The following is a 14,132-nucleotide window of genomic DNA, read 5'->3' as shown; positions in this document are numbered from 1 at the left end:
ATTCAGTGAAACAATATTAATTGCTGAGCCATCAAATCCCCACTTGCTGCTTCCTTTTGTCTCCCAAACAGTCTCTCTTCTGTTCTCAGCATCCCATTGAACCCCTGTCTCTGCCTCTCTTAGGATCTTTTCCTTCCTTTCATGGCCCCTTTCTGAACACTCTTCTCCCCTACCCTGCCTTAAACCTAAATTCCATTTAGGGGAGAAAGTAGATGATGCACCTTTTTTTTTTTCTTTTTTCACTTTGTAGACTGGGCTGGCCTTGAACTCACGGAGAACCACCTGCTTCTGCCTCCCGGGTATGTCTTTCTAAATCTGGCATATATAATTTCCAGTTACAAATATCATATTTCATTTTTCTATATGCCCAGTCAGAATTATTATGCTCAAAGTGTTAAAAAGTTAACTGTTTAATTCCATGATAGCCTTTCTAACAAGCCAGTATCTAAGAGTGATCTGCTTATGAAAAAAAAAAAAAAAACATTGGTTCAGATTTCAGACATTTTCCTAAGATCAAGCAAAAGGACCATGTCATGTTTAGGAAGAAGGATGAAGAAATTCCCAATGTCTTGACATGCTCTGATCAAGGAGGAAATAGCCTCTGGCATGCCTCTATCACAAGCTGGGAATAGGAGGGCTTATCAGCAGGTGAGGTGGAGGAGGATGCACAGCAAGAACCTACTCTAACGGATCACAGAGCATGGATGGGAGCTCTTCAGCTATAACAGATGGGAGATCTTCTGTTCTGGAGGATGTGGTCAACCAAGTCGTTGGAGAATATCAGTCAGTGTGGAGCACAGCTTGTAACCAAAAACTTCAATAGGTGAGGCAGAAGGATCGCTGTGAATTGGAAGCAACCTGAGCTAGAGAACCTAATTCCAAAACAACAAAACAAGGTCCCTAAGCTCACTTCTGGCATTTTCAGAAATGATCGTGAGAATTCAATATCCAAGGTTACTGAGTGACTACATAGAAAATCATAATTTTAGCTGGGCATGGTGGCACATATTCTAGTCCCAGCTCTGGGGAGGCTGAGGATAATCAGAACCTTCCGCATCATCCTTGATTACACAGTCTGTTTGAGGCCAGCCTGGGCTACATGGGAACCCTATCTTAAAAAATATACAAAAAGGAAAACCCTAATTTTGAAATCACTTTTTCCAGAGAAATTGGAAAAAAACCTTCCTATTCTTGTTCCCATTTCACAGTTCTGTCAAGAAAAGCCTTGGGCTCCTCGCTGTGTTTACCATGGCACCAGATCACACTACAGCTTCCAACATTAGCTTTGGAGAATTATGATTAAGGAAAATCACCAAATAAGCTCCCTAATGTCAGAGAGAATAAAGCCCTTCCCTTAGTTGGATTAGCCTGTGGGCAGTAGGCCTTAGTGCAATGATCACCACAGAAAATGCAGCTCTTGGGTGTGGAGGCTTCCAGGGAAGGTCTGCTGCATGGGAAAGCAGAAACAGAGGCAAAGGTGAAGGGAGCCATTGTCTGTTTCCTCAATGCCCAAAGCTCTTGTCAATGGAATACATAACTTACAGGAGAAAGGGTTGGTGAATAAAACCCAAATGACTACAGAACTCCACTGCCAAACTAAGTTTTCTCAATTCTTATTTAAAAACTTAAAAAAATTAGATTTTTTCATTTTATGCATGTTTTGCCTGTATGCATGTATATGTATCATGTGTGTACTTGCTGCCCTCAGAGGCCAGAAGAGGAGTTCTGGGTGGTTGTGAGCTGTCATGTGGGTGCTGGATAATGAATTCAGGTCCTCTGCAAGAACAAGTGCTCTTAAATGCTGAGCCATAGTTCCAGCTAAAACATTTTTATTCATCAGTTGTATGTGAGTGTACACCTATGTTCCATGGTATGAAGGTGGAGACCACCGAACAACTATGGAGTTCTCTCCTTCTACCACCTGGTCCTAAGGACTGAGCCCAGGCCATCAGACTTGGCAGCAGATTCTAACCTAGTCAGGTAGCGGGTCTCAATAACAGATTTTCAGCCAGAATAAAAAAAATAAATAAACAAACGAAGAAAGAAATGTTGTGGAAGAAAGGAGCTTACTAGTTCGGTTCTATTTTCCTGAGCGAACATGGTACCTGCTAAGCTTCAAGCCTCTTATGGAAGACTGCTGGATGGCAAACAACATTTGTACTGTGTAGCAGAACTGGCAGGAACAGCGGCCCCAGGGGAAGTTTCCGAGAGGCCAACGGGAGAATGACATACCGATTTTGGTAGCACTGTAGATGTTTTCAATAGGGAATATTTCTCCTAGTCCATACAGAAGAACTTTGGCCAGGGCTGGAACCAGCTGTGTGGTAGTGATCAGAACATTCACACAGTTCTTCCTAGGAGGAAGAAGGAGGAAAAGAAAATGGTGAAACTGAAGCAACCTAAGAACAAGAATTCAAATGGGTCAGCTCTTCAGGGCCTGACTGAAAAGGAACCTCAAAGAGCTGAACATTGCTGGTCAATGCATTGTCAATGTTATATTACTCTTCTTTTTTCCCCCCCCGAGAGAGGGTTTCTCTGTATAGCACTGGCTGTCCTGGAACTCACTCTGTAGATAAGGCTGGCCTCGAACTCAGAGATCGGCCTGCCTCTGCCTTCTGTGTGCTGTGTTACCACGCCCAACTCAATTATCACCCTTATTCAGATTTTATTTTCTAGACTAAAGAGCAGAGGGGCCAGTGAGATGGCGTGATGCTAGGAATTAAACCTGGGTCCTCTGCTAGAGCAGTAAATGCTCCTGCACTGAGCCTCTCCACCCTCATTCCCCAGCTCTGGCCACTGCTTTCACTGCATTTGTTAGCTATCAGCACCAAGTCGTCTTGTTCTGGATACCACACTCTAGAGACAAGTGCACGGAGGACAGCTTTCACTTGTGGTCTTTTCAGTGGAAATGAACTCATAAGACACTATTCACATTCTCTCTGCTTGTCACTCAGCAAGACACAAAGATTCCCTAGGTCTTTACCTCCCATGGATTTCTATCCTCAGTGTGGTTTTTTTTTTTTTTTGGTCCCCCAAATTATAGACATGAGGAAGAGAGGAGCAAAAGGATACTGGTACATGCTATGGCTGCATTTATTTTCCATCCTAGGCTTCAAAGTAAAATCTCCTTAATCACCTGCATGTCTGCATGTATATCTGCATGCCAGAAGAGGGAGCCAGATCTCATTGTAGATGGTTGTGAGCCACCATGCAGTTGCTGGGAATTGAACTCAGGAAGAGGTCTTAATCTCTTCAGTGCTTACCTTCATTTTTTTTTTTAAAGTTACATTTATTGTGTATGTAGAACTAACACCATTAGACTTGGTAGCAAGCACATGTTTACCCCTTAATAAATCCTTTTTTTTTCCAAGACAGGGTTTCTTTGTAGCTGTCCTGGAACTCGCTCTGCAGACCAGGCTGGCCTCTAACTCACAGAGATCCTCCTGCCTCTGCCTCCCAAGTGCTGGGATTAAAGGTGTGCACTGCTGCAACCACCACTCATTCCCTTAATCTTCTTATTGCATTATTTCTCCTCCTTTTTGTTCTCGAGACAGTCTCAAGAAGCCCAGACTGCCCTCAAACTATATAGCTAAGGATGGCCTTGAACTAAGTCCTGATCCTCCAGCCTACACCTCACAAGACCTGGAGTCACAGGCGTGCATCACTATGCCTGTACAGAGACCTTTTCATTGAAATTCTGCTGTCTTCTTTTGTTTTCCCCAAGACAAGGTTTTTGTATTTTTTTTTAATTTATTTACTTATTATGTATACAATATTCTGTCTGCGTGTATGCCTGCAGGCAAGAAGAGGGCACCAGACCTTATTATAGATGGCTGTGAGCCACCATGTGGTTGCTGGGAATTGAACTCAGGACCTTTGGAAGAGCAGGCAATACTCTTAAGCACTGAGCCATCTCTCCAGCCCAAGACAAGGTTTTTTTGTGTAGCCTTAGCTGTCCTGAACTCGCTGGCCCGAAACTCAAAGATCAGCCTCTGCCTTCTGCATGCTAGGATTAAAGGAGTGCATCACCATTGCCAGCTCATTTGAGCCTTCTAATCCATGATCCTAAATTCCATTTTAGGGGATGGCCTAGCTTGGACAAGTGATAGGAAGCAGTGTGTCCTTGAGAGGTGAAGATGAAAGGAAACATTTCTTTACCTAGACTGGATGAGAAGCAAGGACTTTAGCGCAGTCCCTAACCAGGAGTCCGTCAGAACTTCGATCTCTGCTCTCAGTCTCTGCAGTGCTTCCTTCCTCTGCGGGCTGAGGAGGCCTTCAGAGAAAAGCAGACACATTTGTTATCTGACAACATAAACTTGCTATGACAGTCAATTTGATAGTCAGCATGACGGGATTTGGAATTGCCATGGAAACAAATCTCTGGTCATATGTGTGAGGGATCATCAGAATTAGGCTACTGAGGTAGGAAGACCCACACCCTAAATGTAAATGGGCCGGGGTCCTGAACTGAACACAAAGGAGAAAGCAGCTGAGCACAAGTATTCTTCGCTCTGTTTCCTGACTGTGGACTTGATGGCCAGCTGCCCTCTCCTACTGCCACTGTGACACAAAATAAAGCCTTCTTTCTAAGCCGTGCTTATCCGCTGCTGTGCAACAGACCAGGAGCCAATATACTTGCTATACAAAGAAGCAACTCCCATGAGCCCCTGAGGTCATACAGTCCCCATGGTTTAGAAAACTTTGAGAATGGTACTACTCCAATGTGACTCCTCACCAAATTGTTTTCTTCCCTATGGGCACACCATAACAGGACATAAGCGTCATAGTGAGGTGTTGTACAAGCTTCCCTGCACAGGAACATGCCAGGGTGAAGAACCAATCCCCTGCAGGATATTTACAGCTGAAACAGCTACAGTTGACAGCAGACAACACATTGCTCTAGGACACTAGATTAACTGGGCATAAAACATAACAGATCTCATATAGGAACCCACTGTCAGACACTCTGGGTTACAAAATTTTTTTTAAAATATTTATTTATTTATTACATACACAATATTCTGTATGCCTGCAGGCCAGAAGAGAGCACCAGACCCCACTACAGATGGTTGTGAGCCACCATGTGGTTGCTGGGAATTGAACTCAGGACCTTTGGAAGAGCAGGCAATGCTCTTAACCACTGAGCCATCTCTCCAGCCCTGAGTTACAAAATTTAAAGAGCAAGTGTGACTCAGAACTATAAAAAGTCCTGCATTATAGGGAGATATTACTTTTTTTTTTTTTTAAGGCAGTCTCAGTATGTAACCCCGGCTAGCCTGGAACTTACTATGTAGACCAGACGGGCCTTGAACTCAGAGATCCACATGCCTCAGCCTCCCTAGTGCTGGCATTAAATGTATGTGACACATGTCTGGCTGGTACCACTTTTTAAATGTTCTCCCAAGCAGGTTCAGGTGTGCTGTATCATTTTCTCCAGGAACTGAGGTCTAGTCAGTAGGCAGGAAAGGATCAGACACTTAGGCTTGGGGGAGGGGAGGATCTGAAAAAAGAAATTAGGTTCCTGAGAGCTAGAAGCCCATGATTTTGTCTCTTTGCTATCAGAAGGCTGTCACAGGATGATCCAACTCAACTTCAAAGCCCCATCTCTGCTTTCAGCCACAGACTGTGACATGGCAGAATGTTCTCCTGTGGAATCCACACAAATCCTAAACTTCATGCAGCACTGTGTGCAGTCTTTTTTGAGGGTGAGGGCTCATAGTTTTAACTATTTTCTTATAAGAGCACATCGCTAGTAAATGAACGACAAAATTGGAAAGTGCATTGACCTCAAGTCAGAGAATGTGGCCAGCCTACTAATTTGCTCTATATGACTGTGTTATGCTATGCTTGCCCCTATGATGGATGCTAATTTGTCAAATGTCAATTGTCAAATGAGGTATTTAGAGTAGATTTCTATAGTGAAATTTCTGTGCCCCTGGAGTGCTAGGATTAAAGGCATGTGCCACCACTGCCTGGCTCCATTCTTTTTTTAAAAAATTTTAATATTTTTTTCTTGAAAGAAGATTTCTCTGTGTAATAGCCCTGGCTGTCCTTGTAGATCTGTATGGATCTACCTGCCTCTGCCTCTTGAGTGCTGGGATTAAAGGTGTGCACCACCATTGCCTGGCTTGTGTTTTTTGTTGTTGTTGCTTAAAATACAGAATTAACATGACATAAATTCCTAAGAATTAATTAAGTTGCAAGGTGGATTAAGGGCACTCTCAGAAAGGAATGCAGGAAACCATTAAGAAACAGATTCAGACTGGCTGTCCACACTTACCACCCACGTTGCTTTTATGTTTGTCATAGATCTCTCTCACTTTTCGATAGCGGAAGGCCAGCTTCCTCATCCAGTCTACACCTCCCTGAACGCCCACAGACGAACCGTGACCACTGCCTCCTGAACCACTGAATCCATCCGTTGAGAAACTATAGTTGCTGCAGAGAGAGGGGTGATATGAAAATTAAAATCCATACCTACGGGGCATGAGGTTAAATGTTACCTGAGATTCTGTGCCCTGTTCCTTGTGTCTAATAAGCAAAGCTAATACTTTAAAACTCTTCTCATGGATATTGGTTCTGTTGGTGTTGTTTTTATTTTTTGAGGAAAAGCTTCATGTAGCCTATACTAGTTTCAAGTTCTATAAGTAGCTAGGTAGCTGAGGCTGGACTCACACTCCTGATCCTCCTGTCTCTCCCTTCCAAGGGCTACAACACCAGTGTGCCCCACCATGCATGTCCAGTCTCTCCTGACCTTCTCAGGATAAAATGATGGTGACCACTGAGAGGAAAGTAACCTAAGCACCAGCGCCCCACAGAGGCTCACTGTTTTCATTAGTAACAGAATACTATACAGTGGGAAAAAAGCAGAATATACGGCTATGTAAATATAATTACAGCTCTGTGAAAAGGAGAAACAGAACCGGCCGTAGTGGCTCACATCTAATTCCAGCGTGTGGGAGACTGAATCTGGAGGAGCATAAATTAAGGTCAGACGGGCTGCATAACAAGTTCTGAGCAGCATAGGCTAGATTTTTTCAAAAAACCCAGCATGTCAACAGGACTCAATACATTAAATAAAGCTGCCAAGAAGCCAAGACATGGTGGCACGTTGTACCATACCAGGCTTTTTCTTTTTGGTCACCAACCAGCTCCTAAATCATGACACAGAGGCTTATTAGTTTTGAATCTCAGCCTAGCTCGGGCACGTTTCTGGTGGGTTTAAACTTGACCTGTTTCTCTTCATCTCCTTTCTTCCTCCCTCCTGCACATCTTACTCCCTCTGTTTCCCGTCTCTGGCTAGACCACCTAGGCGTCTCCCTCACTTCTCCTCCTCCTTCTCTTGTTCTTCCTCATCCTTTTTCTGAGCCTAGATTTCTCCTCTTATTTATTCTCTTTGCCTCCTAGCCCTGCCTATCCTTCACCCGCCTAGCTACTGGTCATCCAGTTTATTAGACGAATCAGGTGCTGTAGGCAAGGCGAAACAAAAATGCAACACATCTTTTCTTAATTAAACAAAGGTAACACACCTTTACACAGCTGAAGTAATATTCTGTAGCATAAACAAATGTAACATATCTTTTTAAAAATTTTTTTATATTTATTTATTATGTACACAATAGTCTGTCTGTGTGTATGCCTGAAGGCCAGAAGAGGGCGCCAGACCTCTTTACAGATGGTTGTGAGCTACCATGTGGTTGCCGGGAATTGAACTCAGGACATTTGGAAGAGCAGGCAATGCTCTTAACCTCTAAGCCATCTCTCCAGCCCACAAATGTAACATATCTTTACCTAGTTAAAATAACATTCTACAAGCCGGGCAGTGGTGGCGCACGCCTTTAATCCCAGCACTCGGGAGGCAGAGGCAGGCGAATCTCTGTGAGTTCAAGACCAGCCTGGTCTACAAGAGCTAGTTCCAGGACAGGCTCCAAAACCACAGAGAAACCCTGTCTCGAAAAACCAAAAAAAAAAAAAAACCAAAAGCCAACCAAACAAACAAACAAAAAAAAACAAAAATAACATTCTACAACAGCACATGCCTTTAATCCCAGCAAGAGGCAGTTGGATCTCAGTTCTAGGACAGCCTGGTTTATAGAGCAAGTTCCAGGACAACCAGGGCTATATAGAAAAATCGTCTCAAAAAATTACTAAAAAAACAAATAAAGCTGCTAAGACATAAAATAGGAAATTGGATCATTCACACATAAAAGAAAACAAACAATAATATATAAGCAAACAAGCTATAAACAGCTTGACAGGAGGCTTCCAAGAGACAAAATCTCAGCCATTAAGGCACGACACATGAGCAGCTGCTGTCTGCGAGAGAGGGGTTTCCTCTTTAGTACTACATGGACAGGTGTGTCTAGCTCTGTTGTGCCATTAGGAAATTATAGATGAGCCAGGTGTGGTAGTACACACTTTAAGTCCCAGCACTCAGCAGGTAAAGGCAGGCAGATCTCTGAGTTCGAGGCCAACCTGGTTTATAGAGTAAGTTCCAGGACAGTCAAGACTACACAAAGAAACCCTGTCTTGAAAAACTAACAAACACCAAACATAGATAAAATGCTTAATTTTAGGGAAGACACAGGAAAGAACATTTTACCTATGAAAAGGGATAAAACATTAAAACAAATTAACATGAAAAGATAGGATAGTCTTTTCTTCTCAAGTCTTTAAATGTTTGGGTGTCTTTTAGACAAGATCACCGGGTCAAGGCCACTGGAATGGCTCAGTGAGTAAATGTGCTTTCCACACAACCATGGCGACTGGATTCAGTAAAGGTAGGAGAAACTGAGTGCACAGTTATTTTCCGACCTCCACAAGCAAGTGTGTGTGCACGCATCTGTACATGCAATGACAAGAAATAATATGTATTTTTAAAAGGATCAGTGGGTCAGAAGAAAGAGTAACCAACAGAGGAATGAGGAGACTGAGTTGCCAATGGGACGGCCCTGGTTTAATTTTCACAAGAATACGACAGTTGACTATTATTCGTAGGGTTATTCCTGACACCATCAAAGCTCCACGATTACGGGGTAAAGTTCCTGATGCTTAAGTGCAACTACGACCGTCTAGTCTAGAAGCATGCTTTCTCTGACGGAGAATCTGTGTGAAGGGAGACCAGCATACTCTTCACTCTGAGATGCCGGCTCAGCATCCAGTGTCACTACCTGAGATTTCTTGGGGTCATCACTGAGGCCTCTCTAAAGGTGCCTGCACCCGCTCCCCTCACAGATCAGCACCACTCCACTTCCTGCCCTGCTCCCATCCCTTCTCTACCGCTGCCTCAGCACATGTCAGGGTCAGTTACATTGGCCTTGGACAGCAAGTGTTCTCATCTTTCTCTTCCTCTGCACTCAGTGTTGTGCACATACTGGGTGTACTGATGTTCAAGGCATCACCGTGTTTACCACACCTCAAATCCTGGCCATTGTCATCAGAAGCCACATCTTCCACATGCACCTGGTCACACTCCTGTTAAAAGACAAAACGCACTGTTTCACTCCAGGGAAGAGAAGTGCTATCACTACCATGTAAAGGACCACATTCAATGGCAGAAGGATGAAATACTTTGTAATCTCTCTGGCACATGGCCCTCTCCATTGTCCAAGTACTCTAATACCTGATAAACAGCAGACAGTCTTTATGAAACCTTCTTGACCAGTTCTGTCACTCAGTTCTGCTCTAAACAGTTCATTTCCTCACACTGCCCAGTGTCTCTGCCTCTATGATCTTGATTAGATTGTAAATTCTACAAGATACGCTGTATGACTCAGAACTTATATCTCCTTTACATCATTTAAGATTCACTTTGTTATTTTATTTTGAGACAGAGTTTCTCTGTGTAGCCATGGCTGTCCTGAAACTCATTCTGTAGACCTGGCTGGCCTTGAACTTACAGAGATCTGCCTGTCTCTGCCTCTCAAGTGCTAGGATTAAAAGTGTGTGCTACCACTGCCCGGTTGATTTACTTTATTTTTTTATTTTTGTGTATGTGTGTCTGTAGATGTGTATATGTGCAAACTAGAAAGAAAGGCAAGAAGGGGAATCAGATTTCCTAGGTCTAGAATTATAGGTAGTTGTGAGGCACTTGGCCTGTGTCCTGGAACTCGCTCTGTAGACCAAGCTGGCCTCAATCTCAGAGATCTGTCTGCCTCAACCACCCAAATGCTGAGATTAAAGATTTGCACATCACTGCCTGGATTGTATACAATTAATTTTTGTAGATGAAACAGATGTTGAAGTACGGCATCATAAGAGAACTGGCTGCTCTTCCAGAGGTCCTGAGTTCAATTTCCAGCAACCAGGTGGTGTCTTACATCCACCTGTAATGGGATCTGATGCCCTCTCCTGGTCTGCAAGTGTACATGCAGAAAGAGCATATTAAATACACAAATCTTAAAAACAAAAACAGAATAGTTGGAACAGAAATGCCTACCTAAATATATGCATAAGCACAGGCCATCTAAGTCAATGCTAGATCTGGAGCTTGTATTCTAAAGGAAGGGGAAATGATTTTCTCAGGATCAGACAACTGGTGAGTGGTAGAAAGAGACTAGAAGGAGTGGAATTTTCCGTCAAGCTCAAACGTACCAACTGCCTCAACTGGCAGCTGATGTGTTCCCTGACACTCCTAGGGCACCGGCATCAGACTCCTGGGGAAGACTTTTAAAAGTGCGTATTCTTGGGTGCATGGCAGACCTACTCCAACTTCTGGAATTGAAGTCCTAAAATCTCCAATTTTAAGACACTACTTATGGGACTCTTATGCCCCTAAAGCTGAGAACTACTGACCCAGGGGCAGAAACACATTCAGGTCAAATTCTTCCAGAACTTTCGGTCCTGAGTGCTCAATGTCTAGAAAATCAGTACAATTTGGGAATAATTATTTGCACACAGTAGGTTTCCAACTAATGCTCACTGATTAGAAAGTATGCTGTCTCAATTTGTCAACAAGTGAGTTGAGGGCAGGTTTAAAGGATTGTAGAGCTGAGGTAAAACCACTGCTGTTAGAGCCACGGGAATCTGATTTGCTGCAGAACTAGTCTGCATTTAAACCACTGCTGTTAGAGCCACAGGAATCTGATTTGCTGCAGAACTAGTCTGCATTTTTAAACCACTGCTGTTAGAGCCACGGGAACCTGATTTGCTGCAGAACTAGTCTGCATTTAAAGAGCAGGGCCTACTGTGTATTTATAACATGTTCTTTACTTCAAAACTACTACTTTTAGAAGTGAGGTGGTACATACACACTGCAGAGTGTGAAGACATGGAGTACAAACAGCTTTTCCCTCCCCACCTGTCCTGTGCCCCCACAACCCGCTCCTCTGGCCGGAACATACGTGACTAGTTTCTCGAACAAGATGACTGCGCACACCCAGGATGGGACCATGACTTTTCCAGCCCAAGACTCCCACACTGAATTTTTCACACTCCCAATCCTGGGATCTGCTGGACCATGTTTACTTCCAGAGGGAACACCAAAAGCAAAGCCAAGAGCTTCACCACACCCTCTCCGCATGCTCCATTCACCTATTCATAAAATGGTGAGAGAGTCCTCGGAGCTTCACTTACACACAGGTGAAAAACACAAGGAGAAATACAGTCAGAGCCATGTATGGTATTGTATGCCTGTAAAGCCAGCACTCAGGTGGCTGAGGCAGAAACATTTTAAGGTTAAAAGTCATCCTGGGTTATACAGACCTTGTCTCAAAAACAGTCTCCAAATGAAAAACAACAAACAAGGCCAAAACCAAGCAAAAACTATTAAAAGTTTCTATCTATAAGAAAACACAGAAGAATATCTTTGCCATTTGAGGGTAGGCAAATAAACTTTAAACAAGAGTTAGAAACATTTCAATACAGAAGAAAAAATGTAATAATAATTCTTTATTAAAACTAAAAATTATGGATTTCCAAAAGGCATGGAAAAGTTAGAATTATTTAAAGAAAATATTTATAGTGCATATATGTTACCAGGCTTTGATCTGTGTCATATAATGACCTTTGAAAAATTATACTGAAAAGAAAAAAGTCAATTAAAGTGGACAATAAAACAGCTAATAGCAACGAGTTATACTAATCATCTATCAATTAGAGACCAAAGGACCAAGAAGGTAAATTATTGTTTTTAAAAAGGTAAAATTAAAGAATAGTCAAGATATAATCAAGAAGCTGAGCATAGGGACTGGAGCTGATTCAGTGGCCAAGCATACGTCTGCTCTTCCAGATGGGTTGGTTCATTTCCCAGCACCCAAAGGGTGCTTTTAACCCCAGTCCCAGGGGATCTGGTGCCCCCTTGGGGCATCATGGACAAACATAAATGGAAAACACCCACACACACCTTCAAAAAAAAAAAAAAAAGAAAGAAAGAAGGAAAAGGAAGAAAATATTTTTTCTAAAAGCAGTAGAAGGCTATAGTGATGCACACCTTTAATCCCAGAACTCAGGCAGTAGAGGCAGGATGATCTCTGTGAGTTCGAAGCCAGCCTGGTCTACACAGTTTCAGGCCAGCTAGAGCTACATAGTGAGATCGACTCAAACAAAACAAAACAAACAAAAGTGATTATAAGGGCAAATAATGAAACCTTTTATAAATTATTTAATAACATATTAGATTACTGACTTTTATAGTAGTATTCCTGTATTTTACTCCCGAATAAAGTAACCAAAACAATAGTAAATTTTTATTTTTTTGGAGACAGGTCTTGAAACCATGATATTCCTACCTCAGCCTCCTAATTGTTGGTGTTACAGGTGTGTGTTATCAGACCTGTCTCAAAGGGGCAGTTCTGAGAAATCCACAAACTTTCTTTCTTAGTACTACTCTTTCTATTAACTCCTGTGCTTAAAATCTGTTAAAAACATCTAAACTCTTTCAACAAACTCCAGCTGGTAGAGTGCTAACACACAGAAACCCCTGTTTCTGCATAAACTCCTGCACCGTGGCACACCTGTGACTCTAGCACACAGAAGGTAGAGGCAAGATCACAAGTTCAAGGTCGTCTTCAGTTACATAGTGAGTTTGAGATGTAGTGAGTTTGAGGCCCCTCTGGTTTATAGCGGACCAGGTCTCAAAAAAAGAAAAAAAAAAACCAAAATATCACATATCCAACTCTTTAAAAAAAAAACAAAGCAGGGGCTGGAGAGATGGCTCAGTGGTTAAGAGCATTGCCTGCTCTTCCAAAGGTCCTGAGTTCAATTCCCAGCAACCACATGGTGGCTCACAACCGTCTGTAATGAGGTCTGGTGCCCTCTTCTGGCCTGCAGACATACATGCAAAACAGAATATTGCATAATAAATATAAATATATATATATATTAAAAAAAAAAACAAAGCAAAATCAACTAAGTCTAAACTAGCACACCCAGATCTGGTGCTGTGACACTGCTCTTCCCAGAGAAAGACGCTTGTGGTGTTCTCTTAGCATAACTGCTCCACCTCTGGTATATCTAATTTCCCACCTTCTAAATACAAGCATCGGCTCTAACAGAAGCAGAAAAACAATTTAAACCACTTACCTCTAAGTCATTGAAAAACAGATGTGTATCAGCCACTTCAAAAATCATTTCTTCCATTGTTAAACCTGAGCCAATTACTACTGTTGGGTCCTGGAACAAAAAAGGAGTGAGAACAGTGTTTGATGTCACAACTCTGGTCACAACACTGGTTCTAACTTTCAGATATTTTGAAACAACTTTGAGCCATGTCCAAAACAATACTGGTCACACACAATACTTCAAACCTTATACAATTTCACTATCATTTATAAGAACCTGGGATTACAGAATATAGAGGCTATGGACAGTTATTACTAAAAATGTCAAGATTTCAGTTTTAGAAACCAGTATTTTCATAAAGTTATAATTACAATTCAAATATTGCTACTGTAATATGCACGATCCCTTTCTGCTCCTATGAGACACGGAACACTGGGATCCTAATAATCCTATCATCCAGAAAATAAAGAAGGCCGGAGTCAAAGTATGTGCAGGACAACCATCGCAGGTTGCTTTAAAACTAAGCAAGGTCACTTAGAACATAACTATTTTCCTAAGGGATTTAGGGATGTAGTTCTGGAGCTTGTCAGTTGGTCAGACCGTGGAAAGTACTTGCAGAAGAGATTCCTGGC

The 14,132-nt window shown here is 42.4% G+C and overlaps 1 protein-coding gene across 2 annotated transcripts in view; it reads right to left on the bottom strand.

Annotated features, from left to right (window-relative positions):
- The window catches only part of Eya3 (EYA transcriptional coactivator and phosphatase 3), an 86,729-nt gene that overhangs the window by 7,586 nt on the left and 65,011 nt on the right, over window positions 1–14,132 (bottom strand). For both annotated transcript variants that reach the window (XM_075946700.1, XM_075946701.1), the window contains 5 exons: window positions 13,522–13,611; window positions 9,416–9,474; window positions 6,281–6,438; window positions 4,159–4,273; window positions 2,233–2,354 (listed from right to left, as the gene is read on the bottom strand). In XM_075946700.1, coding sequence (XP_075802815.1) covers window positions 2,233–2,354; window positions 4,159–4,273; window positions 6,281–6,438; window positions 9,416–9,474; window positions 13,522–13,611 — 544 coding nt within the window. The remainder of the gene's footprint in view (window positions 1–2,232; window positions 2,355–4,158; window positions 4,274–6,280; window positions 6,439–9,415; window positions 9,475–13,521; window positions 13,612–14,132) is intronic.

This window comes from Microtus pennsylvanicus, chromosome 13 (genome assembly GCF_037038515.1).
Source record: "Microtus pennsylvanicus isolate mMicPen1 chromosome 13, mMicPen1.hap1, whole genome shotgun sequence".
NCBI classification, from domain to species: Eukaryota; Metazoa; Chordata; class Mammalia; order Rodentia; family Cricetidae; genus Microtus; species Microtus pennsylvanicus.
Note: the sequence above shows the minus strand (reverse complement) of the source record. Positions and strands in the feature narration are given on the sequence as shown.